The following is a 26,243-nucleotide window of genomic DNA, read 5'->3' as shown; positions in this document are numbered from 1 at the left end:
AAAATTGTATATCGTGTAGAAGCTACCAAATAACTATTATAACGTGTAAAAATTATTGAATAACTGCTACAACATGTTTAAAATGAGTTTAAAATTTAGAATATATGATTATATCAATTACATAATAGCTTTTATAGTTGTTTTAAAATAATTTTAATAAAATTTAAATTTTTTTTTGATCAAGTCGATAAATAATATTTTGATATAATATTATTCAGACATTCCAAACTCTAAAATTTAAAACTTGCATTCAAATATATTATAGTAGTTATTGGATAGTTTCTACACTGTATAAATTTTAAATTCATTTTAAACATATTATAACAACTACTTAAATAACTTTTACATTGTATAAATCTAAATTTTAATCTTAAATTTATTCTAAATATATTATAATAAATTATTTTATATTATAGTAACTATTCTATAGCACATTGTAACATTGTTATAAAATACAATATCAAAGGATATTTTTGAAAAAAAAAAACTTTCATATAATTTTAATTAAAAATAAGATGTCCGTCTAATAATTTTACAGATGGATGATCATTTTATTTTTTTCTAATATTTTTTCCTTGCAAAAATCACGTGCGACGCCACGTCAAGTCTATCCGCTCCTCGCCCTCCCGCAATCTTATCGTTAGCCAGTTCACTTTTGTCGTAAAACATAGCCGTTGGCCGACGGTTCGCCTCCTCGCATTCCCTCGGCCGTTTCCCCACCGTCCATCGCCACTATTCCCGCGCCCGCATACTTATCATCGTGCGGATCGCGACACACGCCAGGGTGGCGATCCGAGCGACCAGATAATCCGCTCATCTGCGCCCGACGCGTGTCCCTTCAATCCACGTGGCGCCCCCTCGTCCGTTGATGCCCTCCGAGCCTGTCCCCATCCAATCACAATTAGTAAAAGGCGATTGGCTTTCTTTTAATTCGCGGCGTACGCGTCGAACTTATCGCAATCCCCTAATCTAGCAGGAATTACGCAGCGATCCGTTCGTTCCTTGCGTCGCCTTTCGTACCCGCCTTTCTATTGGACCAGAACATCAGGTCCCCGTAGCGTGACTAATAATAGATTGTGTATTCCAGCGAGTAAGCGCTAAAAGGAGGCGCATTTCCCTCATTTCGTGGCTCCTTTTCCTATAGACATGCTTCTTCCTCCTCCTTCCTTTCCCCTCCCTCGTCCTTCTCTTCTTCGTCACTCGAGTCCCTTTCCGCGGGGATTTCTCTTCTGGTTTTGATTCGGGATCTTCGTAGTTGATTGGATCCGGAGTACCTGCGTTTCTCGCCTCTGATCTCGGAGTTGGGGTTTCTTCTTGAAGTTCTTGGGCTTTGTTAGAATGTCGGGAACAAGCTTGCAGGTGGGTTGCCGGAATGGGGAGCATCGATTCAACGATGCCTTCAAGGCCAGGAGAAACCGTCATGGCCACCACCGACAATACCAGCAGAGTTCGCAGAGATATACCGGTACCTCCTCTGAATTTTCGCCCTTCCCTCCATCTGTTCCCGTGGGCAAGGCTGCAATGGCGAAATCCAGCGTGCCCGAGCCGGAGAAACGAGCAGGAGAGGAGGAGGTGTCTGAGAAAATGGTGACGGTGAATGTTTCGTGTGTTAGTCCTTATGCCGATCGACCTTGCAACTTGGAACGGTTTTTGAAGTCGACTACTCCAGTTGCCCCCGCTCAGTACCCTTCCAAGGTTTAGAAAGTCTCCGCCTTTACTTGTTTCTTGCCTCCCCTCACGGAGTCTAATAGGAGTTTGTTCGGTTTGCAGATGAAGATGGGAGGATGTATGTCTTCTGGTGGGGAGTCCAGGCCTTATTTTGTTCTTGCCGACCTCTGGGAGTCGTTTGCCGAGTGGAGCGCCTATGGTGCTGGTGTTCCTCTTGTTCTCGACAGCAGGACCAGCGTGATCCAGTATTACGTACCCTTCTTGTCCGGCATCCAGTTATATGGTTCATTGAACAAGTCGTCGACTGACTTCAGGTAAGGAGCTTAATTACAGTATTTCAGTTGTTATTTTGTGATCCTGGGCGCAAAGAACTGGCAATGAAACATCTATCTGGCTCTTTTAATTGTTCTTAGCAGTGTCTCGCCGCTCTAAATTCAAAGATTACGATCTTAATTTGGTTAGGATATTGTTCCGTGGGTGGCTTATAGATCATATTGTAGCAGTAGAGTTGATGCATACCATCTATATACTGAAATCCTTTGCCTGTGGAGAAATGAAAACATTGTATGGAAATTTAGGATTGCTCCAAGTTTCCAACTTAAAGCTAATAATCTATCTCTTAGCCTATGTTGCCTTCCTAAGAATCTGTTAAGATATCATTAATACCAACACCTTTCTTTCAGTATGTGTAGTTTTCAGTGAATTTTTGTCTAAGACTTCTATGAATTGCCATGCTCCTTTTTGTTGTCAATCTAATAGGAGACCTGGTGATGAGAGTGATGGTGATAGTTACCGGGATTCAAGCAGTGACCATGAACATGAAAAGAGGCTCAAATACTCAAAAGCATGCGGTTCAGATGGAAACTTACCCTTAGGGATGGATTGTCTTTGTTGGAGAGAGAAATATTGGAACCAACAAGAGGGATCTTCAAGTGATGATGGGGATTGTGGGCATTCAGAGCCTGATTTGCTGTTTGAATATCTCGAACAGGATCCACCTTTTGTTCGTGAACCTTTATTTGACAAGGTATGCATGCTTTTTTTACCTTTACAAAATTAGTTTTTTTTCCTTTTTATTTTTTTCTTTTCTTGGGTTTTTGTTTGGATATTAAATTTCAGTATGTTCCTACAGATCTCAGATCTTGTTGGTCATTTTCCTGCATTGAAGTCTCTTAGAAGTAGTGATCTACTTCCATCTAGCTGGATTTCAGTTGCATGGTGAGATTTGAGTTATTTGAAATTCAACTTATTGTTTGAATTATTGGATTTTCTCTAACCTGAATTTGTTTAGGTACCCTATATACAGAATCCCTACAGGCCCTACATTGAAGGATCTGGATGCCTGCTTTCTGACATTTCATTATCTTTCGACTCCGATGAAAGGTAAATGTATTGTTTTTTTAGTGTTCATGTTCTTAGTTTTAAGCTGGCCATCAATTGTTATTAAAACTGGAAGTTTTCTTAGTTTTTTGCTTTTCCAATTTTCTTCACCGTTCCTAAAAATCATACTAATACTTGTTTACTAGTTGCGATCTATAGTCAAATATATTTAAGCTGGCCATGGAAATACTAATAAAGCTCAACATTCTTATATACTAATTATGCTAGTAAATTTCCATTACTTATCTGTTAACTAATGAAATATTTGCATGCTAAATCATCCACATTGTGCAATCATCTACTGGATGAATTGGCATGCGGAAACGTCACCAGTTAACAGAATCTTGATAGAATTTTCTTACAATAAATTTGTTATATTTGAAACCATGATAGATTTTGTAAACACTCCTTATATGTTTGGTAGTTACTTGGGTTGGAACTGTGGTTGGCTATCTTTTTAAATGAATGTCATCACTTATCTGTTACCTTCTCTTATGCAATTAAACCACAATTCACTATGTATTCTTGGATTGGATTGAGTGTTTTTTAGAGGAATGTGTAATATTTAGTCTACACACATTCATGCCTTGCATTGTACTTTGCTCTCAGTGTCATATACATTATTTGACGGTTTACTCGAGATTTATATCCTTTTGGCCATGGAAAAATTGTACTTTTATTAATGAAATTCACACATTCTATTCTATATTGAATTTAGAATATGAAAAATGTCGGTCTAAGTATATAAAAATATACATGTTTGCCACGCTGTTCATAAAAGATTTGTAGTTACAAGCATTCAGAAGTACCGTATGACAGTCGCAATGTTCTTCCTTCGTTGCATAACCTCTGAGTGTTCTAATCCAATTCTCGGTTCGAATGCAGAATGGCCCATGGCTTCTGTGCCACAAGGGGCGAATGATGTTGCTATGGTCTCCCTTCCCGCTTTCGGGCTTGCTTCCTACAAGTTTAGAGGATCTATATGGACTCCCAACGGCGGAAGAGAGTTCCAACTGGTGAATTCCCTTATGCAAGCTGCACAAAAATGGGTGCGGGATCTGAATGTTGATCACCCAGACTACTCTTTCTTCGCTTCTCGTGGTGCCCACCGGAGATAGAACTCGATGACATTGTTCTCCCCTGAACCAGACGATAAGCAATAAGTTGTATCAGCACTCAGGATGGGGGAAAAGACCAAAACAAAGGAAAAGAGAGGAGAGATCCAGCTGCGAGAAGGAGGGTGAAAATGTATGTAGAATTCTGGTGATTGGGGGAAGAACTTTCTTTGTTTATGCATGGTTTTTTCTGTAAGAGGGCATGGCGTTTTTTTTTGTAGATGTCCTGATCAGTTTTAAGCCTCCTGTGCATGTTGTGCAGGCTTTGGTTAGTAGTGTTTTGAGGCAGTGCAAGGGAGGAGAGGGGGTCGATTATGAACATGTAGAATTCTGATGATGACTGGAGGAAGAGCTTTCCTTTTTGTATGTACAGTTGATGTTAGAGGGCATGGTGGTGTTTAATTAGAGAGATGAATAATCAGTTCAAAATAAAATCGAATTGATTTAATTGAAATTTAATAAATTAACAATTTTTTTAACTAATTGATTGAATTGATTTAATTTTTTAATAAAAATTAAATACATTAAATTGATAAAATATTGATTAATTTGAATTTTTCAATAATGATATATTGTTATTTGATTTTAATTTAGTTTAAGTTAAATGGTTAAATAGTTTGAAATTTTTAATGATGTAAAAGATGAAATAAATTTAATAAAAAGGATTAAGATTTTTCGAAGTCGTTGAATTTTAAATGATAATTTTGGATATAAGATTGAGTAAGTTTTGATTTGATATGTTATAAGTTTTGTGGTTTAATTTGAATAAAAAATTATAAGTTTTTTGGTTTAAGATTTTTTTGGAGTTTTTAAATTTTAAATGATAATTTTGGATATAAGATTGAGTTGTTATAGATTATATGTGATAACAAATATAGATTAAGTTTTGATTTGATATGTAATAAGTTGATTTAAAGGAAAAAAATTATAAGTTTTTTAAAATTCAAGATCAAAACAGGATTATTCTTGTGAAATTTATCATTTTAGCAGCCCTACGATCATATATGAGGAGATAAATTAAAAAGTTGTAGTTGATCACAAAGGAGAATGATATTAGTTCAACTTTATTGAGATTCGATCTTTGTCCACTTTAATAATTTTGTTCTGTTGTAACCAACTCAATTATGCTCATTTTTCTTCAGCAAAAGGTAGAATCCGCTAATCCAACGATTCCATACGGTCAGATCCACGACTATCTTTGAGGAGATGAATCAAAAATTTACAAGTGACTATGACGGAGGAGAGTATTAACTATGCTCACTCTTTTTAGTAAAAGTTGAAATTTGTCACTCCAGCGACTCTATACAATCGATTTCCTTATCCTCTTTTGCAATTCTGATCCATCATAATCAACTCAATGCTGCTCCAATTATGCCCACTCTTTTGCAAAAAGGTGGAATCCGCCACCTTAACGACCCCACACGATCGGCCCCCCGACCATTTATGAGGAGGTAAATCGAAAAACTGCAGTTGGTCACGCAATTATGCCCACTCTTACATCTTTATAACGTTGATTTTCAAAATCAATATCATAGTATGATATTGGTGTTGAACATTAACATCAAACCGTCCTATTGATTTTTAAAATATATCACCATTGTTGTATTGTATTATGATAATCACCATTGTTGTAATATCCTTTGATTTGTCCCCGGGGCAATGGTGCAACGGTAGGACATCCGGATTGTAACTCAGGGACCCGCGATTCGATCCCCAACTACGGCGTATTTGCAGGAATTTTCCTCCAAATGGAAAACGCAATCAAAGGATGCTGGGCATCTGGATTGGCCGTCGTATGCGCTTCCCGATTTACCCTGGTGGTCGGTGGGAAACTTCCGTGGGACCGGGCCGACCACCCCCAGAGATGTTGGCTACTGGGATTATCATTTTTTTTATGAAAATTAGTATAACGTAAAATCGATTTTTTAATTTAATTAAATTAATAATTTTAAAATCGAAATCAAATTGAATTATCTAAAATAATTTATATTTTTTAACAAATAATTTAAAATTTTAAAATTATAAAATCAAGGATGATCTTTTTGATTTTTATTCAATATATATATATATATATTTAAATTTACTTTATCTCGTTGGATTGGTCAGATAAAAAAGATAATTAAAAAAAAAGAAAGTTTAGAATGAGATATTCTTTAACTGGCAATTATTTTTTTAATAAAATAAAATAAAATAAAAAATGTTAGTGTTCGATGAGCCCGGATATGATGATTTAAATTATATTCGATTTCGAGTCATTTTAATCCCTCCCTTTGCGATTGAACCAGATTAGGAATCTCTCTCTCTCTCTCTCTCTCTCTCTCTCTCTCTTTTCTCTCTCTACCATTGTCCGAACTCGATCATCCTCTCGACGCCGCCGCCCTAGTGCGTTCGCAGATCGCCACCGCAGTCTCTCCTTTGTGAACTCCTCTGCGTCGCGCCGGCGAACCCTCTCTCGTCTACGCGCGCCGTCGCCCGGGGCTAGGGCAAGCCGCCGCGCCCGGCCTTGTTTCCCTCTCCCTCTTGCCTCTCTGTCTGAGCACAGAGCACCTCCGACGACGCTTGTGAGGCCTGCGCGTCGCCGCTTCTCGGCGATAGGCGCTAGCGAAGCTGCCAGGGACCTTTTTTTCCCGCATGCACCAGTCCAGCGCCGTCGCTTGACGCCCGCGCAGCCCCCCGATCGAGCCCTTGTATCCCTGTGCCGTCGGCCGGTTCTTGCGCACCATGGAACTGGTCGCCTGATTCTCGGACTACCGCCGCCCCTGTGCCCTGGGGCGAAGCCATCGCCGCCTGCTGCCTTGCATCCGAGGCATGTCCGCGATCAGGGCTTGTCTCGTGGGCAACGAAGCTTGCCTAGCGGCGGGCCAACCTCGGGCCGGGTGTGACACCCCTCGCTCCCTCATTGCATTTTGCCTTCCAGGTTACCTTGCCCCTAGTCAACAACCCCATCAACCTATCCTTGACGGCCAGCTACTCATCAACCACCCAATGGTGGCTAGTTATTCGACTTCTCTTGTATTCACTTCTCCCTCGTTTATGCACCATTCATGTGATTTCAAGGCGCACCTAATTCACTAGTGTCGCTTTGTTTCAGCTGATCGTGGCTATTCGGACATTTGGCTTTGATCTCAGATATATGCAACTTGTCCAAGAAACCCGAAATTTCGTCTCCCGTATCTTCTCACAGGCAGCTGATTTATTCAATCGCCAGAGGTAGCATTTCCTTTTTGTTTTGTCAGATTGACCAAACAATTTCAAACAATTTATTTTTTGGATATAATTGCTTTGTGTATTTTCTTATAATTTAAGAACAATATTTTGTTGTGCATCAAATTTGCTGCCTTTTTGTTGTTTTCTTTTCTAATTGGTTATGGTGTTTTTTCTGTGCTGTCCTTGTAGGGCTTTTGGGCAATCACTTTCTGTTGTTGAAAGCCAAGATGATGAACTGACAATTGATGAACCATGCAGTGTTAGTATTAGAGAATGGATCACAAAAGGAGGCAAGCAAAATTGTTCTAAGCATAATTATGACCCACCTGCTGTTTTCAATGTGTTGGATACAGTACTTGTGCATACTATGGAGAGACTGAAAAAATTAAGGTTGATTAATATTTGGTTCAATATTATAATCATATATCCATATAATTCACATGAAATTCACATGTTTTGGTAGCATCCTAAACTTAGTAAAGGTACATTTGTTTAAGGAAACTACATATGTGTCCTTTTCAACTTATGAAATTGTATATTTCCATTACAAAATCTAATATTGCATACGTGCTCTTCTAAATCCATAAATCTTATCGTAGATGCCATTTTTTGGAAGTAAATCCATGTTGATGATGTTTGATTTGAACTATATGACTAAAATGCCATATTATAATCATAATAGATTCCTTACTTTATCCTTGTTTGCTTTCTTTCTCTATTCACTTTTCATTTTATTCTTTTCTAATAATCTTTCTTCATACCCAAATGCCCTTGAAAGATATTAATTATGCATATGAAGAAAGTAAAAAAAAGAATTATTGATAAATATGCTTAAATTCAAATGCACTTTATATAATGTTTAAAGTTAAAGGGAAATATGGCCAAATTAAAATTATAAAACTATTTATTTTATGAGAGACAAACTCACTAATGGCATATATGTAGTGCTAGAATGATATATTTGTAAAATTAATGTTTGAATTAGCAAATATGCAAGGCAGTATGCTTATAAGGGATGCCTGCACAATTTTCGCTTTATTCTAGTGAATTATTGTATTTAACAATTTTATATCAGAAAGACCTGGAGGCACACTGAATCTTCCCCATGTATTTGCAGGGAAAGCATTACAATTGTCAGTAGATATAGCTTGTACGAAGGCATTAGCAATGTTATGAGTTTTGAGACTGATGATTGTGCATTAATTAGGAGATTGTGCGCTGAAGGAAAAGTTTTAGTTGCCTTTCAGCTCCATAATGAATTAATTATGAAAAGGATTGCTCCAGACCTGCACACATACAACTTCCTAATTAATGGGCTTTGTAAGACTGGTGACTTATCTAATGCAACTTGGCTTCTTGAGGCTATGAAGAATATGTGTGTATTTCCGAATCATATTACATACAATACCCTAATTGGTGGTTATTGTTGTTGGGATAGTGTGGACAGGGCTCTTGATCTTGTCTCTTCCATGATACAAAGTGGAGTGAGGCCTAATGTAGTTACTTGCAATATACTTGTTCATGCGTTGTGCAATAGTGGCCTTTTGGATGATGCAACAAAACTTCTCACAAATATACTAAAGGAGCATGAGTCTCCAAATATAGTGACATCGACAATACTCATGGATGGACACATCAAAAAGGGAGATACAATGCAGGCACACATTATTTGGGCTGAAACATTGAGAAAAGGTATCAAAGTTGATCAAATTGCATATAATGTTTTGGTTAATGGATTTTGTTTGATGGATAATATGAAACTTGCTTATAGATATATTTCGGAAATGCTCAAAAAGGGTTTTGTTCCAGATGTCATTACCTATAATACTGTTATGAGTGGTCTATCTAAAAGTGGGTTTGTTGCTGAAGCTTGTGATGTATACCGTAAGATGTTTCTTTCTGGTATTTTGCCTGACAGAATCTCACACAGGTTAATTGTTAGAGGTCTTTGTCAGCAGGGAGATGTTTCACAGGCTGCAATGATTTTGGGAGAAATGTTAAATCATGCCATAGTCCCTGAGCCTCATATTTGGAATCTCATCATCAATGGCTATGGAAAATTTGGCAATATTGCCAATGCTTATTCAGTTAAAAATATGATGACTGAGATAGGTGTGACTCCAAACGTCTTCACATTTAATGCACTGATCCATGCTGAAATCAAAGGAGGAAAATTAAAGCATGCTTTAAAGCTGAAGAAGGAGATGCTCAATTATGGGCTTGTTCCTGATGTCGCTACTTTTAACTTGTTGATTAGTGCCGCATGCAATATTGGTTATCCTCATTTAGCCAGAAAACTGATCCATGAAATGTTGAGCAGAGGGTATCAACCTGATATAATTAGTTATACAGAATTGATTAGAGGTCTTTGTTTAAAGGGAAAAATCCAGGAAGCTCAACAAGTTTTCAAGAAGGTAGAGGAATCTGGCATAGTCATCGATCATGTGCCATTTCATATTCTTATTAAATTGTATTCAAAGGCTGGAAAGCTGGTTGAAGCTCTTGATCTCTATGAGAAAATGACTCAAAAAGGTTTAGTGGGTCGTTATTCTATGTATAATTCCTTATTTATTGCACTCCGAAAGAGAGGATATCTCATGGAAGCAAGCCAAGTATATGAACGCATGGATAAACTTCTGCAGCATAGATGTGAGATTGTCTTTTTAATTCCTTACTCTATTTTATTCACCAGGAGAAACATATTCGGTTATCATTAACTGTTGGCCTCACTATGAAGCAATAGTTTGATTACTGGGGGCAAATATCCTTTGAGTTTCTTTTTTTGACAAATGCGTTTTCTATATGTAGGCTTGTATGGCCAACTATGACGAGCGCTATCGAAGAGAAGTATGAGAAGTTGGGGTTCATACGCATATGCAACAGCTGATACTCGTATCTATTTATATCCTCTCACATTTTTCTGAATCTGAGATTGCAATTAGTCGTATATTATTCATTCTGCAATTGACAGGTAAAAATGCTCCAAATTCTAGTTATGACAGCTATGCTGGCTGTAGGGGTGGCATATACTTAATTTGTTTGTTTGTTCAAGGAGAATCACTAAATATTGTTCGTGTAAGATCTTGTATTTGTTACTTTAATCAGTCAAATTGAAAAATTCATAGATTTTTTGATGAGTTGTAGATTTTTTTTTTTCTATATGCTCTTCCTCACATTTCATTACTCAGTATTTAATAGATTTGACATTAAGCCTAAAGATTATCTCAAAGATCAAATTAATTTTATCAGTTGGTTGCAACTGAAGGGATCTGGATATTAGTTTTACAGTCCATCAATTTTCAATAGAGGAGAGAGAGAGAGAGAGAAATGGAAGTGAATGATTTCAACCTGGCAATGTATAAAAACAATGAGCAATGGAGTGCAACTTAAAGTGAGATGGTGATGTAGGATAATCTATAAGGTTTAAGGTTTACTTTTTCAGATTAATGGAACGAGAAGAAAGGAAGATGAAGAATCAGAGGAAAGCCACATACATTTTCATGTTTGCTGTATCAAAAGTAGGATTTCACCTATTTTGCTGGGAAATTCATTCTCACCTTTCCTACTCATCAAAGCTCACATGCCAGCTCTTCCTTGACACTACCCAGGTGAGATCTCAGTCACATCTATTGTTTTAAAAAGCATCCACATAAGCCACTTATACAGGCATATTCTTTTGTGGAGACACTGTGCCATTGCATTGTCTAAGTTATCATGATTGGATTAGACTATTTCTGCCTGATAAACAAACAAGATGCATATTTTCTGGATCGCATAGATCAATCTGATGTTATGCAAATTGCCAATGACTAATACTATTTTTTTAAAATGAAAATGGACTGCATATGCATCATGTGGTGCCTTGATCACATATGCTTGCGTGCATTGGCCATATGGTCTGCACAATCAGTATTTTTGGCTATATATCTAGGCATGGAACCATGTTCCAATGCAAATCCAGGTCTTGCACTTTCTTAGACCTGACTGAACTGAGACCATCCAGTTATGAGGAAGTGTAGTTTGATGAAAGATGCCCTGGCCAAGCTCCAAGCTTCTCCAAACCCACCACGAGTGTGGGATGATCAACAACCATAAGTTGTTCATCCAAAAGTGCAATGATTTCATTCCACTTATTAGGGTTGGTGTGACAAGGAAAAATGGGAAAAGTTATTATTAATCATATTTTTTGATTGAGGACCTTTCCACGTTTAGGAGATATGATTCTTAAGGCTCATCCTTTCCACATCTTCAGTTGCATCAGATCTGATAGAACATTTCCCTTTATTAGATGAAACTCTTGTATATTTTCAGTAGACAATCTAACAAATTAATATAAAAATAATAGGAATGTTTCCATTAAGCAGCTTACTATTTACAAAACGATGCATAGGATAGTTAAAAGTTATAGACTCAATCGAGCTCAAACCTTAGTTCACTGTTTTGAGGAGATTGGAGTGGATTCTTACTTTCTATTTTCATTACATCTAGAAGGGGAGCCTTGGTAAACGATAAAGTTACTGCCATGTGACCTTGATTTTCATTACATGTTAGCATATGGGAACTCTACTGAATTATTATTATTTTTTTTTGTTGGTATGTTCTGGTTGTTCTAATCTAAATCCATGCTTTACTTTATGTCATGTTATAGTTTTAGAAATGTTTTCCTATTATTATGGTTGTTTTATCAAGTGAGCTTTGGTACCAATCACTTGTTCAAATTGCAGCAAGACAAGATTCTGCAGTTCCATTTAAAGATGTGCTTCAGGAAATTGAAATATGGATGCAAAGTGATTGCTTGTGAGGAGGAGCAAGCAGGCTCACTTAATCAAACTGCATTGGTAATTTCCATCTTTGCTTGGATTGTGAGCACTGTGATTCTGCATCCCTTTTATGAGCTTTAATTTAAGCTTTCCTTTGCCTTGCCTTTTGATAACAGTGGAAATTTGGGACTCGAAGACTTAAGAACTCCTGAGCACTGCAAGGTTTCAATGTATTTCCGATTGATACTAAAATTTCACCTGTGTTTATTATGAATTTATTCTCTCCGTAGTGAGTGTTCTTGAGCGTATGCTCATTTTACTGCAAAGAATAGTCTGTCATCTCCCTGTGATGCAAAGTTTCTCATATTTCAATAGAGGAGGGCTTTAATAATAATTAATTATAATTAGCAATATTAATTGCAATTAAAATGAAATCTCGAGATAGAATCTGAGAAAAAAATAAAAATAAAAATAATCGTCATGCCCAATAAATATATTTAGGTAAATATCATTAATCGAATCGTCTGTAAATCGATAAGCGCATGTAAAGGAGGAGATATTTTGAATAGAGATATAGGATTTGATATGTAAATATATACAATGATAAATACAAAATTATAATGTGTAATTTAACTATTAATAAAAATCAAGTACATAATTTAATAAATTAATGGGAAAGATGATTGATTGTCGGACAAATTGAGAATGTTGTATTTTTCTTCTGCAGAAGAGAATGTTGTATTTGTTAACACGTCAAGAATTAACAATTACTAACTTGACACAAATAAAATGATAAATATATTACAGATTCAACAAATATGTTTCTTATAGGAAGATACGAATGGCATGACACCTGAAGACTGAAGTCGATCATTATCAAATCAAGAGCTGGCCACGGTAGAAACTCTCACAATGCAGTAGAAGTTTAAAATGTCACAGGAAAGTTGTGTGTCAAGAATGCCATTTGATTCGATTTATTTAGTTTTTTTTCAATCGAAACAGAATGCCCCATTTTGCCATAGAAAAATTGTATTAGATGTGATCACAACTCTGGAGGAAATGGTGTGATATGAAAGAGATTGAATGAGATCACAACTTTCTGATATTGATACATTCAATATATCAAACCAATTTATTATTTAACGAGACAATGCCTCAAGTTTGTCACACTAGAAACAGAAACAGAGGCCACAGAAGGAGGGAGTGAAACAGAAACAGAGAACACAGACACTAGTGCTGGGAGTCTACCACCAGAGCGAACTCTTGTAGCAAACTTGCTTATTTATTTAGGGTTTAGAAAAACTTAACCTCGATTTTTCAGCTTCGCTCAGCCGGAGATCTCGATGGACTTCACTTCCGGCTTCTTCACCTCCTCCTTGGGGATCGTCACCGTCAGCACGCCGTTCTCCATGCTCGCCTTCACCTGATCCACCTTGGCGTTCTCCGGAAGGCGGAAGCGGCGCAGGAACTTGCCGCTGCTGCGCTCCACGCGGTGCCACTTGTCCTTCTTCTCCTCTTGTTCCTTGGTGCGCTCGCCGCTGATCTGGAGGACCCGCCCTTCCTCCACCTCCACTTTCACCTCCTCCTTTTTGAGGCCGGGGAGATCCGCCTGGAACACGTGCGCCTCGGGAGTCTCCTTCCAGTCGATGCGGGTGTTGGCGAAGGCGGAGGTTTCGTCCACGAAGCCGGGTTGCCTCTCGGCGAGGGATCGGAAGGCATCGAAGGGGAAGCCTTGGAAAGGATCGAAGACGTCGAGGGAGAAAGGGTCGAAAATGTTGCTGCGCCTCACGATCGACATGGCAAGAGAATTGACTGTAGAATTGGAAGTATGGCTTGAGCTTGCTATAGAAGACGATTACTGTTTGACGGTGATCACCGAGATCGAGCGGGAGCTCGATTTATAGGATGTAGTGGACGGAGCTCGAACTCTCCAGACTCTACAGGAAGGTGGTCCCCATGTAAAGGGCCGGGTCAGCTGGTGCGTAGACGATGCTACTAGAGAAGGGCGGTGGGCCAGGATTGGTTTCTGGCTACTTCCAGCTCCTAACCCTTATTCGACATAATTTTCAAAAATAATGGTGCAAATTTAAGCAAGATAATTTTTTTTTTTTTTTGCAATTTGATACTTCTTTTTTTATTACTATAAAAAAATTTGACAGGAAGAAAAAAAAAAAAAAAGAAAAGGAAAACACCGTTTTAGATCTGGCAATTTGATTTATCCAGAAACCACAAACTCAATCAAACAAGGCCCACGGCCCATCTCCAGTGCTTTCTGGAAAGTTCAAGCTCCATCCGTTCCATCCTATAAATACTCCGTTGGATCTCTGCGATCACCATCAAACAAAGCACAAATCGCCTTCTACAAGCAAGCTCAAGCTACACTTTCTAACTCTATTCCCCAATCCATTCATCAACCAATCAATCCTATTGCCATGTCGATCGTGAGGCGCAGCAACATTTTCGACCCTTTCTCCCTCGACGTCTTCGATCCTTTCCATGGCTTCCCCTTCGATGCCTTCCGATCCCTCGCCGAGAGGCAACCCGGCTTCGTCGACGAAACCTCCGCCTTCGCCAACACCCGCATCGACTGGAAGGAGACTCCCGAGGCGCACGTGTTCCAGGCGGATCTCCCCGGCCTCAAAAAGGAGGAGGTGAAAGTGGAGGTGGAGGAAGGGCGGGTCCTCCAGATCAGCGGCGAGCGCACCAAGGAACAAGAAGAGAAGAATGACAAGTGGCACCGCGTGGAGCGCAGCAGCGGCAAGTTCCTGCGCCGATTCCGGCTTCCGGAGAACGCCAAGGTGGATCAGGTGAAGGCGAGCATGGAGAACGGCGTGCTGACGGTGACGATCCCTAAGGAGGAGGTGAAGAAGGCGCCGGAGGTGAAGTCCATCGAGATCTCCGGCTGATTTGCTTTCATTCAATGAAAACTCGAGGTTATGTTTTTCTAAACCCTAAATAAATAAGCAAGTTAGTGCGCTAAGAGAGTTTGTTCTCGTGGCAAGCTCCCTGCAGCGTGCTCTGTTTGTGTGTCTGTTTTTGTATGATGTGTCGGTAATTTCTTTCCCTTCCGTGCTGTGATAATGAAGCATTGGTCTTGTTAAATAATAAGTTGGTTTGTTAATAATTTAGGTGTTCAATTTTGATTATTAATTTTAAAGGTAGATGATATTTCTTGAATAAATCCGAAAGAAGCTGATATTCAAAATATTTCTTCATTAGAATTAGAATTTTGGTTCACAAACTTTGATTCTCTTAATGTTGCACTGAGAATATATTGAAATGATGTTGACTATAGATTTTTCATGTTGTAATTGTGGACGTGTTAATGTGCCACATTATCAATTCATCAGACAGTCTACATCGCCTCTCTAATTGATTACATTTTTATTTTTTATGTCTATACAAACTAAACTCGTAGTGAAGCTGCCAATGTATACCAAGATATTCATAGCACAAAGTGGAACACTTTCAATCTTGTGTGAAGTTGTAATAATCTTGTGTGAAGATATAAAAGAAGTGTTTGATTCACAGAGAAATGGAGGCCTATAAAATGAATGATGGCTAAGATGCAAAAATGTTGGTTCACAGATACCATACGTAAGGTTCATTCCTAGTGCAATAGGGTGATGGAGAGAGGGACACACCCTAATTGAGAGCTCATTCTCGTGGTTGGGAATAACCATTATAGCAAAACAAGCTGACCATGAAAGCGAGAGAGATTCTGAGAGAGCCCAAATGACACATGAAATATTTCAAAAATATGAAATCGTTAATCATTTTAGTTTTTTTTTTGATAATTTAGATTAAATTTTAATAAATCAGAGATGGGTTGCTTGGCACGGCCGTGCGACCAACTCGCGTGGCTGCTTGGCACGGCTGATACTTGTGTGGCAGCCCCGTTGGCGGGCGTGCAGAATAAGTTATTTTTTATATATATTTACTGCTTTTATTAATAACATTGTTCATTCATCATGATTATTATTCCAGCAGTGATCTAAATGAGCTTCAATAATAGTTCTTTTCTTGGCACACTGCCTGATGCATCTTTGCTGGTTAAAGTTTGTAGTGATGTAGTCAATTTCTAATTTACTTATATGTGAAGTAGCATTACGCAATTAAATTAACGAGTGCACAAAATATTTTCCAGGATCGAAATGACCTTCATGATCTCTCTTTCTCAGTTGGACAACAGGTAAATTTGGTTGCTGGTGCCTTTCAGCCACAAAAGGTGCTCTGAACTTTGAGATTTCCCATCTATTGCATGATTTAGCATTCTATATCAGCCAGACTAAGCTAATGAACATATGTTTTTTCTTGTTCCCAAAAAGAAAATGAACCAATGTTTTAAAAAAATTTGTTTTTCATACAAAGAGTAGGAAAACCAAATGATATCTCAATAGAGGCCATTATCTTAGTTCTGATTCTCATAAATTATATATGGCATGTTTAGGATAGTTAATGATATCTATTTTTAGATGCAACAATAACAACAAGAAGTTGCCATAGTGCTAACCATTTGATTTCATCTACATGGATGTTAACCCATTTTTGAAGTAGATTTGGCGTGCTATGTAGTATTAGTCAACCCCGAATACATGGCTCATGGATGGATTTTGCCGTACAATCGAGTATTGTTAATGTGTATCCATAAATTGATGCAGCTCCGAGGAGAAAAGATTGCAGAAAGGATGAACAAATCTATTCAAATGAGGTACTGGGAATTTTGTCTTCTATTTTCCTATTCTGCTTCTGTCATGTTTGTTAATCTCCTGTATAAAAAACATAAAGGCACTCTTATATTATGGTAATTATTCACTTTTAAAGTTGTAAACAAGTCAAGCCGAATCATAGTTAAGTTTGTTTGATAAGATAACCAAGTGAAATCAAATTTAAAATGAACTAAGCATGTTGAAGATAACTAAGTCAAATCAAGTTTGGTTTGAACTAAACATGATAAGATAATCAAGTTTAAAATGAACTAAACTGTTAAAATGATTGTTTAAGTTTGGTTTAATTTTTTTTTAATGAGCTTGTTTAAATTTGATTCAAGTTTTTATAGTTTAAATTTATTTAAATATTATCAAGCTATCAATTAAATTTGTTTGTTTATTTGAAATATTTATATTTTAAATTTGTTTGATTAATTATTAAGTTTGAATACAAACTTGTTTGTTTAGCTTTATTAATATGTTAATATGATTTACAAATATTGAGTTGAAAATATTATTTAATTTGTTTATTTAGTTTAATGAGTTATTTAAATTTATTTATTTAATTGATTTTGTATGTATTGAATGAATATAAATTTTTTATCAAATTGAATATTAAATTTATTCATAAATTTGTCATAAATTATGTTAATAATTTTGTAATGACAGACAAATTATAAGGCTTTGATGTAGAGCAGAGGATTGTGGGTCCAGATTAGGAAATTTATTTGATTCTGTATCTTTAGCCAACTTACCAAGCCATCTCAATTGGTTCAACATTTGTTTGAGAATATATTTGAATTCAAACTCCCTTACTGATATGAAATAAAAATTTCAAGTGAATTAAAGTATAGGATGTCTCCATGTGTTCCTGCTTAAACTCCTTAACTGTTTCTGTAATTACTATCCACAATTTGATATTCTACCACGACCTAATGAATTTTGTATAATTAAAGCATGCAATCCCTTCTTTGCAGACTGATCACAAGGCATCAATGTTGGATGATATCATTGACTATGCCAAATTCTTGCAACTTCAAGTCAAGGTTCCTACATTTTCAACACAATACATGTGGTTTCAATAGACTTATTTTTTTCTCATTGCATGTTGTTAATACGTTAATTGAAGGTTCCTAAGCATGAGCCGATTGCGTGCTACAGGAGCAGTTGTTCCCCCTTGTGACAGGTACCAAAACTAAGATGCTCAGTCATTTATTTTTCAATATTCCAATCATTTATTGTTCTAATCATTTATTTTTCAACACAATACAGCGATGGATCGATCAGTGCGAGTTAACCTTTGAAGTAGCTAGTTAGAATCAACGTGTCTTCTTCAATCTCTTTCATTTTATAATTTCATGATTTTTTACATGTATTTTTAATTTAGAATTTTGATTGTATTCTAATAAAGTTTGTGAAATTTCGAGTCTTGTCTAGTAGGCATATACGTACGGCAGGTTGGTGTGCAGTTTTTTTTTTTGTATGTATGTATGAATGTATATATACTCGATCGTTGTCTTTGCCCTTGTTTATGGTGTGGTATAAATGTTGAATAAAAATTAATTTTTAAATTAAAATTTAATTATTAATTTATTTAAAATCGATTAAGAGTGAATAATAAATTAATTATTTAAAAATTAATATAGAATAATATTAATTGTTAATTAATATATATAAGGAAGTACCTAAAAAATAATTTTTTATTGAAGAATTTTAATAGATTTTTTTTATTAATGCTATTATATTAATGAAGTTAATACAGAAAATTTATGTGTTCTCTTTTCACGGATGAATAGGTATTCACGCTTGTGAGTTTGTGATCCGTCATCTGTAGTGTATCACGCATGTAATGGACATTTTGTTGGTGTATTTTGTACGTCTAAAAAAATCTATGAAAAAATTTATTAATTTCGAAATTTGAAATGATACTATTTTAAAATATCGTTATATTTTGAAAATGAATTATTCTTATTTGTAAATATTTATCGAAGAATAATATTATTTATGAAGACAATGTTAAATACTAACTTCGATTATATATCAGTTTTGCATTCTCTTTAAAATTTATCGGAAGCTTGTATAAAATTAAGCGTACCAACGTGGATGAGAAAACTTCTTTTATATCATCCTCGTGGTGCAAGATATGTGTCTAGGCCACCATCTCCGTCTATACGTATTTGTACTGGGTTGAAACAACATACTGTTTTAGTTTCTTACCGACTCTGTCTTGCAAAGCAGAGAACTAACCACCACCACCATCTACAAAAGTTTTTAGACTGACCAAGCTAAGCTCAGGCCAATGGATTATATTTTCTATTAATAAAATGATAAATCTATTACAGATTCAACAAATACATGTTTGTTGATTAAATAAATATGATATATCTAAATCAAATAATAAATTTATGCTAAATTTATTTAAAATTATATAAAATTTAAAAATTTACAACAATTTATTTATGATGTGAAATCAAAATTAAAAAGCACGATGAGATTCAAAAGGTTCATAAAATTTTCGATTTGATTTAAATATAATTAAGATCATTAATAAATTTCTTGATTGCACTCTATATTTAATCTACTTTTTTAAAATTTTTTAACTTCTATAAAAAAATAATACTTTCAATTTCAGCAACGTGACTCATTTGAGATTTTACATATGTTCTATAGATCAAATGATCAAATAAAATACGTACAGAAACGGAAGATATTTTTGTAAAGAAATGGGTAATTTCATAAATATAAAAGTATAGTAAATAATTTGAATATTAATAAAATGATAAATCTATTACAGATTCAACAAATAGACGACGGTAGAAACGCTCACTTTCTACTAGAAATACACTGTGAATGTCAATCTGTTTCATTTATTTTTTTTGGTTTTTCTATCGAAACAAAATGTCTTATTTTGTCATAGAAAAGTTGTATTTTAGATGTACAGAGTACACGTGCAGGGAAGATCACAACTTTGGAGGAAATGGTGTGATATGAAAGAGGTTGGATGAGATCACAGCTTTCTGATATCGATACATTCAATATATCAAACAAACTTATTATTTAACAAGACAATGCCTCCATTTGTCACAGCAAGACAGACAAAGAAATTACAGAAACATTTTACAAGACTAGAAACAGAAACAGAGCACACAAAAGAAGGGAGTGAAACAGAAACAGAGAACACAAACACTAGTGCTCGGAGTCTACCACGAGAGCGAACACTTGCAGCAAACTTGCTTATTTATTTAGGGTTTAGAAAAACTTAACCTCGACTTTTCAGCTTCGCTCAGCCGGAGATCTCGATGGCCTTCACTTCCGGCTTCTTCACCTCTTCCTTAGGGATCGTCACCGTCAGCACGCCGTTCTCCATCTTCGCCTTCACCTGATCCACCTTGGCGTTCTCCGGAAGGCGGAATCGGCGCAGGAACTTGCCGCTGCTGCGCTCCACGCGGTGCCACTTGTCCTTCTTCTCCTCTTGTTCCTTGGTGCGCTCGCCGCTGATCTGGAGGACCCGCCCTTCCTCCACCTCCACTTTCACCTCCTCCCTTTTGACGCCGGGGAGATCCGCCTGGAACACGTGCGCCTCCGGCGTCTCCTTCCAGTCGATGCGCGTGTTGGCGAAGGCGGAGGTTTCGTCCACGAAGCCGGGTTGCCTCTCGGCGAGGGATCGGAAGGCATCGAAGGGGAAGCCTTGGAAAGGATCGAAGACGTCGAGGGAGAAAGGGTCGAAGATGTTGCTGCGCCTCACGATCGACATGACGCAATAGGATTAATTGATTGATGAATCGAGAGCTGAAGAGCTCGAGCTTGTTGTAGACGACGATTTGTGCTTTGTTTGATGGTGGTAGCAGAGTTCTAACGGAGGTATTTATAGGATGGAACTTGAACTATCCAGAAAGCTCTGGAGATGGGCCAAGGCCCATGTGTGATTTGTTTGTGAATGGAGCTTGAACTGTTCAGAAAGCTCTGGAGATGAGACGTGGCCCATGTGTGATTGGTTGGTGGATTCCTGGAAGTAGCCAGAAACCGCTGGCTAAACGAATCATGGCCCACCACCCTTCTCTAGCAGCATCGTCTATGCACCAGCAGCTGACCTGGCGCTTTCCATGGGGACCACATCTTGTAGAGTCTGGAGAGTTCGAGCTCCATCCGGAACGATTTAATAACTTATAATAAATGCAGAACAAAGATATTTTTGATAACATTTTTTAATTTTTCAAAAAGTGAAAAAAAAACTCTTTTAATATATAAAAATGCCAAATTCCTTTCCTGCCCTCGCTTTTTTCCTCTCTCCTTTCATCTCCTCCACTGTGCTACATGCCTCTGTCTTTGTCAGGGTGAACAGGAGCACGAAGAACAAACCAGAGAGTTCCACTCCATTCCTTCCTCCCTATAAATGCAGTGCCAACCTCAACTTCGAGATCATACGAACGACAGAACCACGAAAATTCTCTGCTCCAAGATGTCTCTCCTCCAAAACATGCTGTTCGATCCATATGGAAGCATCTTCCACGAGTTAGACGGCTCCGGCGACGACAGCATCCGCATGGACTGGAAGGAAACCGAGGCGGCTCACGTCCTGAAGGCCGACCTCCCGGGGTTCAAGAAAGAGGACGTGAAGGTGGAGGTGGAGGACGGCGGCGTCATCTCCATCACCGCCAAAAGGCCGCGCGACGAGAAGGATGAAGAAGAAGAAGAGTGCACGTGGCATTGCTCGGAGAGGAGGAGTCGCGACGGGCTCCTCCGGCGGCGGAGGTTCAGGCTGCCGGAGGACGTGAAGGCGGAGGAGGCCAAGGCGTCGATGGAGAACGGGGTGCTCACTCTGGTCGTGCCCAAGGTGGAGGTGAAGAAGCCGCAGGTGAGGTCGGTTGAGATCGAGGGCGGAGACGGCAAGAAGAAGAGGTCGGAGAAAGGGAAGAAGAACAAGGAGGAGCCCGTTTGCTGCACGTTTTGGCATCGTTAATCAAATATTTGAGAGGTGTTATTGTTGTAATCAAAATCCTACTAAATTTATATATATTCGACAAGATGAACAGAAAGATCCACAGCTGGAACAAAAATAGATAGATCATTGTTGCTGTAATCGACAAACAAGAGTGCAGAAACAAGATTACAAATGAAAGAATACACACGCATGCATTCGCCTCTTCTCTGCTTGCTAAGCCTTGTTTCAGTTCGCAGACAAGCAATCAGGGCGACTCAACAAAATACAAAACTAATTAAACTTCTTCGCTTTGTTTCAGTCGAAGCTGGGGAGTGCAGGGTCGAGGATGATATCGTAGTCCTCGATTTGGCAATCGACTGCAATCCCCTGATGAACTGGATACCAAGCCAGCGATTCCACTCCATCCCGTTGCGTTCCCAAATCTGTGAATATGATTAAACTACAACGTCAGTACCTTGATTCGACAACTTTCTTTCAGTCGAACAAATTGGATTCACTGACTTTGTGGCAGAATCCGATGGTCGAACAGTGCATGGCTTTCTTTCAAGCTGTCCCAGTTGTGGTATGCCTCTTTGACCAGATGATGCACGATGGCCTGCAGATAGAAAGATGATCTTCAGAGCTGTCGAGTTTTTGGAGAAGAATAGTCAGTACTTACCCTTTGAGGCTTGCTTAGTTGCTGCAATGTGAGGGTGATATCGCCATAGACGATCCCCACGACTTCACAAATAGGGTTCAACAGGAGGCTGCACTGTGATCCTTGGTGCAGATAAAGCTTTTCTTCCACAGGGCAGGTCCTGGCATGAGCAATTGTTGCCTCCCACACCTTGTCTGACATCCCAACTCCCAGTATCTGATCCATGGAAACCTCCGTGAATTAGTCGATCGTAGGTTTTGGAACCGGCAATGAGGTAGATCGATCGGTCAGCCATACCTGGCGGAGTGAGCGAGGGTCGATGGTCAGTAGCTTCAGGAATTCTTGAACATTGTGGATTTTTGCAGACGCGAGTTTTTTGTGGAAAGCTCCATCTTTTCCGATCTTCTCCAGCCGCCAGACTTCGTCGTCGAGAGCCGGCGGGTAGTGCTTCCTGTACACTGTTTAATGGATTGGGATCGTGGTTAGTTAGTTGATGATTTGTAGATCGATATGATTCAGGGAAGTCTGTGCTCACGTTCTCCTCTGTGATCTTTCACCATGAAGGCGGCCGTCGTGGCTTCCTTAATCCTCTGCCCGTCGTGGCTCCCGGCGACGACCCTCGCGCCGATCCGGAACTGCCTGCTCCGGATCCAGCTCGAGTTGTCGGTGAAGGAGAGATCGGAGATGACGGCCGAGGCATCTCTCATGGTGATATTGACATCCCCCGTGATCAGCGGCCTCCTTCCCGTCCTCTGCTTCACGATATTCCGCTGGAATTCGGCGCTGCTCCACTCCTGCTCGTCCTCCGCCGGGAAGTCTCCGTCCAACACGACCACCTCCACTCGGATCGGCGACTGCAGCGGCGAGGCCAGGGGCTCGCCGGTGCGAGCGTCGACGATGACGAGCTCCAGCGGCTTGTTCTCCGCGCCCTCTATTTTGCTGCCGGTAAAAATGGGCTGCGAGAGCTGCGTCCCGAACACCAGCTTCAAGCTCGGTGATTCCGGCGCCGCTTCGATGCGCATCGAGCTAGACCTGAGAGAGCAAGCGTCGGAAGTCGGAAAAAGCTCGCATCTTGGCAACCGATCACATCAAGAAAAACAGGATCGCCACAATTCTCTTACCTATGGAACAAGCGCATGCTGCGAATCACTCCTTTCTCCACCTCTTCCTGCACCTAATCAATCGCCATTAAGAAAACCGCCATTAATTCATCTCCTCAATCACCACAAGTTTAGGTTCCTCTAAATCGCAGACATGGAGCATACCACTTTGCGAAGCAACGGCTCCAGCGCCGACGAAATGTTCTGCGCAGACTTAAACACCATCGCCTCTCTGATCACTCTGTTAAACAAACAGCCATTATTAACATGAAAAACAGGCACCGGCCTTCAAAAACAAAATTGCAGAATTGGGTTCAGGACTACGAACGTGGAAAGCGAAGGGATCCGACGACGGGCTCGCTCCTCGTCGGAGGATGAGTCGCGGTCTCGATCAGAGTCCTGGCGAAGCCTCTGGGCTGTCATTGATATCTCTGTCGAGGAAGAAGAGATCGAGGAGAGGTATCTATAATGAATACTGTCGCTGTGATCTAGAGTACGGAGTATTTATGGAGATCGGACAGCCGCAACGAGGAGGAAAATTAAGGAAACTGCCTGGAAGAAGCTTGGAAGCTAAGGTGAGGTAAAGGGGTAGGGAGTTCGTAGCAGACAGTTGAATTGTTCAGTTACTGTGCTTCTTCCGGTGCTCGTAAGCTGATTAACTGCGAGATCTGTGTCAGTGTTGGCAGAAATTTCCATGCAAATAGCAGAAGAAGCTGCTGCTGCTGCTGCTGCATGCGATTTGGGCGTGGAATATTCAAACTCGCAGTCAGAGAAGGTAAATGGGGCCGACGACGTGAGAGAGACGAGGTGGGTACGCTCGAAGATCCCGCGTGAAGTCGAGAGAGAGAAGGATCGTTGGTTTGCGCGTGAAGACGTGGGCAGAGACTGGACTTGGGGGATCTTAATTTGCTCCGACAAGAAATCCGAAAGCGATAGTTGACGAGATGCAGTTGGTTCTTTTGCGCGTTGGGAGTCAACGGTTGGCGGCTGTTTTATGATCGATAATAGTTAATTCAAAATGGTCATTGAGGAGCCATGCTCATAATTAAATCTAATGCTCCCAAATGGCTCAGAGTCAACGGGTCGTGTTTCTTTTATTTGATCCCCTGTCCATTTGAAAATTTTCTTTTATAAATTCGTTCTCGAATCCGCTATCTATTTAAAAGAAAATTCTCATGAATTTATCGTAATTAAATTTCAAACTCTAGACGTCTGTCGTTAACCATTTCACTATTACTTTTGGGACGTATTTGTATTTCTTTTATGCAGATTTGCTATTCTGGGCGACAGCCTCCTGCGCGCCCCGTGAGCGCCTCCATCCGAGCCGTCCATCCATCTGATCGCCAGATCCGAGCCGTCCGATTCGACCGGAATTCGGTCGGATTCCGGCCGAATCGGGGCCGGACTCCGGCCGCGGTCGACGCGCACGGAGCCGGCGCGTCGACCGCGGCCGGAGTCCGGCCCCGATTTGGCCGGAATCCGGCCGAATTCCGGCCGAAATCGGCCGTCGGTATCTGGCGGCGATTTCGGCCGAAATTCGGCCGGATTCCGGCCGAATCGGGGCCGGACTCCGGCCGCGGTTGACGCGCCGGCGCCGGGCGCATCGACTGCGGCCGGACTCCGGCCCCGATTCGGCCGGAATCCGGCCGACAGTGGCGCCAGGCACTGTTGCCGGATTCCGGCCGGAATTCCGACCGGATTCCGGCCGAAATTCCGACCGGATTCCGGCCGGAATCCGATGCCGGTGTGTGCGCCGTCGAGTTGCGCTTCCAATGAGTCCGGGATGGCTACCGGCGGTGACCGGACGACGATGAACGACCGCCGGAAACGCGCGGGGGTCGGGGGGCGCTCACGGGTCGCGCACAGTGCCGTCACCCAGAATAGCAATTCTCATATAATATCATGTTTAGTTTCGTGTTACATATATATATATTTGATATTCTGTGCAATCCGTACTACTGCCGTGAATGACACAGTCGATCCATCGCCGTTGTCGCCACCCTCGCCACGTTGTCCCACCACCGCCGGCCACTGGCCCGGGCACGATCGACACGCCTCTCGCCAGCGCTTTGGCTGGCGTCGGATTCCGACCGGATTGTGGTAAGAATCCGATGCAATTTGGTTGAAAATCGGTGCGCACCACTACTGACCGCGTTCCGACCAAATTGCGTCGGATTCTGATCACAATCCGACTGGAATCCGACGTCGACCAACTCGCCCGTGAGCGGCGCGTCGATCGCACCCGAGTCGGTGGCCGGCGATATCCGGACGGCACGGCGAGGGCGATCGGCAACGGCGGGGTCGGGGGCGGAATACTGTGTATTCCCACATTTAGATTGTCAGATTTAGCGCGCTATCACGTGATAGACGATGGATCGTGTGACGCTCACGAGCTCGCATGAGGGAGTCACACAGAATATCAAATATATATATATATATATATATATATATAATATTCATTTATTTTAATTTTAATTTTTAAAATTTATTTTCTTAAGTATTTTATCACCGTATCACACTTGTGATATGATGATAATTTTAAATCTATGCTGACAATGTAAATTTATGTTGCTAAAATGTTTAAAGGGATGAAGCAAGACGTTTTTTTTGACATACTAAAAGTTTTTATAAATTAAAGTTAATTATATATCAAATAAATAAGAAAGACCTAAAAGAGGTAAGGCCTTCTAATAGAGAAAAGCCTTAATTTCGAAGATAAATTTTT

At 39.7% G+C, this 26,243-nt stretch overlaps 7 protein-coding genes across 9 annotated transcripts; 4 read left to right on the top strand and 3 right to left on the bottom strand.

Annotated features, from left to right (window-relative positions):
* Positions 1-1,161: 1,161 nt before the first annotated feature.
* Positions 1,162-4,570, top strand: LOC141836347 (uncharacterized). The gene is made up of 6 exons (XM_074723814.1): positions 1,162-1,695; positions 1,771-1,982; positions 2,428-2,695; positions 2,801-2,886; positions 2,960-3,051; positions 3,934-4,570. The coding sequence occupies exons 1-6, from the start codon at positions 1,339-1,341 to the stop codon at positions 4,164-4,166; spliced, it is 1,248 nt and encodes a 415-aa protein (XP_074579915.1). The 5' UTR covers positions 1,162-1,338; the 3' UTR covers positions 4,167-4,570.
* A 2,265-nt stretch (positions 4,571-6,835) lies between these two features.
* LOC141836357 (uncharacterized) lies at positions 6,836-12,232 on the top strand. Of its 3 annotated transcripts, none has more exons than XM_074723828.1 (7): positions 6,836-7,175; positions 7,255-7,373; positions 7,560-7,760; positions 8,488-10,019; positions 10,179-10,262; positions 10,342-10,978; positions 12,095-12,232. In XM_074723828.1, exons 1-5 carry the CDS (start codon positions 6,972-6,974, stop codon positions 10,196-10,198), a joined length of 2,076 nt encoding a protein of 691 aa, XP_074579929.1. In that variant the 5' UTR covers positions 6,836-6,971; the 3' UTR covers positions 10,199-10,262; positions 10,342-10,978; positions 12,095-12,232. The 3 variants fall into 3 exon arrangements, with proteins under 3 accessions (XP_074579929.1, XP_074579928.1, XP_074579927.1); XM_074723827.1 differs by having other exon boundaries at positions 10,179-10,341; positions 10,813-10,978; XM_074723826.1 differs by having other exon boundaries at positions 10,179-10,978.
* Positions 12,233-13,254: 1,022 nt separating this feature from the next.
* On the bottom strand, positions 13,255-13,980 carry LOC141836021 (18.1 kDa class I heat shock protein-like). Its single transcript, XM_074723432.1, has one exon. It carries the CDS (start codon positions 13,926-13,928, stop codon positions 13,458-13,460), a length of 471 nt encoding a protein of 156 aa, XP_074579533.1. The 5' UTR covers positions 13,929-13,980; the 3' UTR covers positions 13,255-13,457.
* A 520-nt stretch (positions 13,981-14,500) lies between these two features.
* LOC141836207 (18.1 kDa class I heat shock protein-like) lies at positions 14,501-15,254 on the top strand. The gene has a single exon (XM_074723642.1). The coding sequence runs from the start codon at positions 14,563-14,565 to the stop codon at positions 15,034-15,036; it is 474 nt and encodes a 157-aa protein (XP_074579743.1). The 5' UTR covers positions 14,501-14,562; the 3' UTR covers positions 15,037-15,254.
* A 4,623-nt stretch (positions 15,255-19,877) lies between these two features.
* On the bottom strand, positions 19,878-20,674 carry LOC141836202 (16.9 kDa class I heat shock protein 2-like). Its single transcript, XM_074723638.1, has one exon. The coding sequence runs from the start codon at positions 20,591-20,593 to the stop codon at positions 20,123-20,125; it is 471 nt and encodes a 156-aa protein (XP_074579739.1). The 5' UTR covers positions 20,594-20,674; the 3' UTR covers positions 19,878-20,122.
* Positions 20,675-21,179: 505 nt separating this feature from the next.
* On the top strand, positions 21,180-21,895 carry LOC141836203 (16.9 kDa class I heat shock protein 1-like). The gene has a single exon (XM_074723639.1). It carries the CDS (start codon positions 21,233-21,235, stop codon positions 21,797-21,799), a length of 567 nt encoding a protein of 188 aa, XP_074579740.1. The 5' UTR covers positions 21,180-21,232; the 3' UTR covers positions 21,800-21,895.
* Positions 21,886-24,089, bottom strand: LOC141836201 (protein SAR DEFICIENT 1-like). The gene is made up of 8 exons (XM_074723637.1): positions 23,847-24,089; positions 23,684-23,759; positions 23,540-23,592; positions 22,954-23,450; positions 22,716-22,876; positions 22,440-22,634; positions 22,283-22,376; positions 21,886-22,203 (listed from the first exon to the last, which is right to left on the bottom strand). The coding sequence occupies exons 1-8, from the start codon at positions 23,939-23,941 to the stop codon at positions 22,076-22,078; spliced, it is 1,299 nt and encodes a 432-aa protein (XP_074579738.1). The 5' UTR covers positions 23,942-24,089; the 3' UTR covers positions 21,886-22,075.
* Positions 24,090-26,243: the final 2,154 nt, after the last annotated feature.

This window comes from Curcuma longa, chromosome 10, assembly GCF_044706935.1.
Source record: "Curcuma longa cultivar G26 ecotype Majalengka, Jawa Barat chromosome 10, ITB_CL_G26_1.1, whole genome shotgun sequence".
NCBI lineage: Eukaryota > Viridiplantae > Streptophyta > Magnoliopsida > Zingiberales > Zingiberaceae > Curcuma > Curcuma longa.
This window is presented reverse-complemented; position numbering and strand designations above follow the sequence as displayed.

Bases quoted from the DNA above. Each gene is read 5' to 3' on its own strand.
- LOC141836357 (XM_074723828.1), top strand. From the start codon at position 6,972: ATGTCCGCGATCAGGGCTTGTCTCGTGGGCAACGAAGCTTGCCTAGCG. The intron at 7,374-7,559 runs GTAGCATTTCCT...CTGTCCTTGTAG, and splicing joins GATTTATTCAATCGCCAGAG to GGCTTTTGGGCAATCACTTT. The intron at 10,020-10,178 runs GTGAGATTGTCT...TTCTATATGTAG, and splicing joins TAAACTTCTGCAGCATAGAT to GCTTGTATGGCCAACTATGA.
- LOC141836021 (XM_074723432.1), bottom strand. From the start codon at position 13,928: ATGTCGATCGTGAGGCGCAGCAACATTTTCGACCCTTTCTCCCTCGAC.
- LOC141836202 (XM_074723638.1), bottom strand. From the start codon at position 20,593: ATGTCGATCGTGAGGCGCAGCAACATCTTCGACCCTTTCTCCCTCGAC.
- LOC141836207 (XM_074723642.1), top strand. From the start codon at position 14,563: ATGTCGATCGTGAGGCGCAGCAACATTTTCGACCCTTTCTCCCTCGAC.
- LOC141836201 (XM_074723637.1), bottom strand. From the start codon at position 23,941: ATGACAGCCCAGAGGCTTCGCCAGGACTCTGATCGAGACCGCGACTCA. The intron at 23,760-23,846 runs GTTCGTAGTCCT...TTTGTTTAACAG, and splicing joins CGGATCCCTTCGCTTTCCAC to AGTGATCAGAGAGGCGATGG. The intron at 23,593-23,683 runs GTATGCTCCATG...GCGATTGATTAG, and splicing joins AGCCGTTGCTTCGCAAAGTG to GTGCAGGAAGAGGTGGAGAA.
- LOC141836347 (XM_074723814.1), top strand. From the start codon at position 1,339: ATGTCGGGAACAAGCTTGCAGGTGGGTTGCCGGAATGGGGAGCATCGA. The intron at 2,887-2,959 runs GTGAGATTTGAG...GAATTTGTTTAG, and splicing joins AGCTGGATTTCAGTTGCATG to GTACCCTATATACAGAATCC. The intron at 3,052-3,933 runs GTAAATGTATTG...GTTCGAATGCAG, and splicing joins TCTTTCGACTCCGATGAAAG to AATGGCCCATGGCTTCTGTG.
- LOC141836203 (XM_074723639.1), top strand. From the start codon at position 21,233: ATGCAGTGCCAACCTCAACTTCGAGATCATACGAACGACAGAACCACG.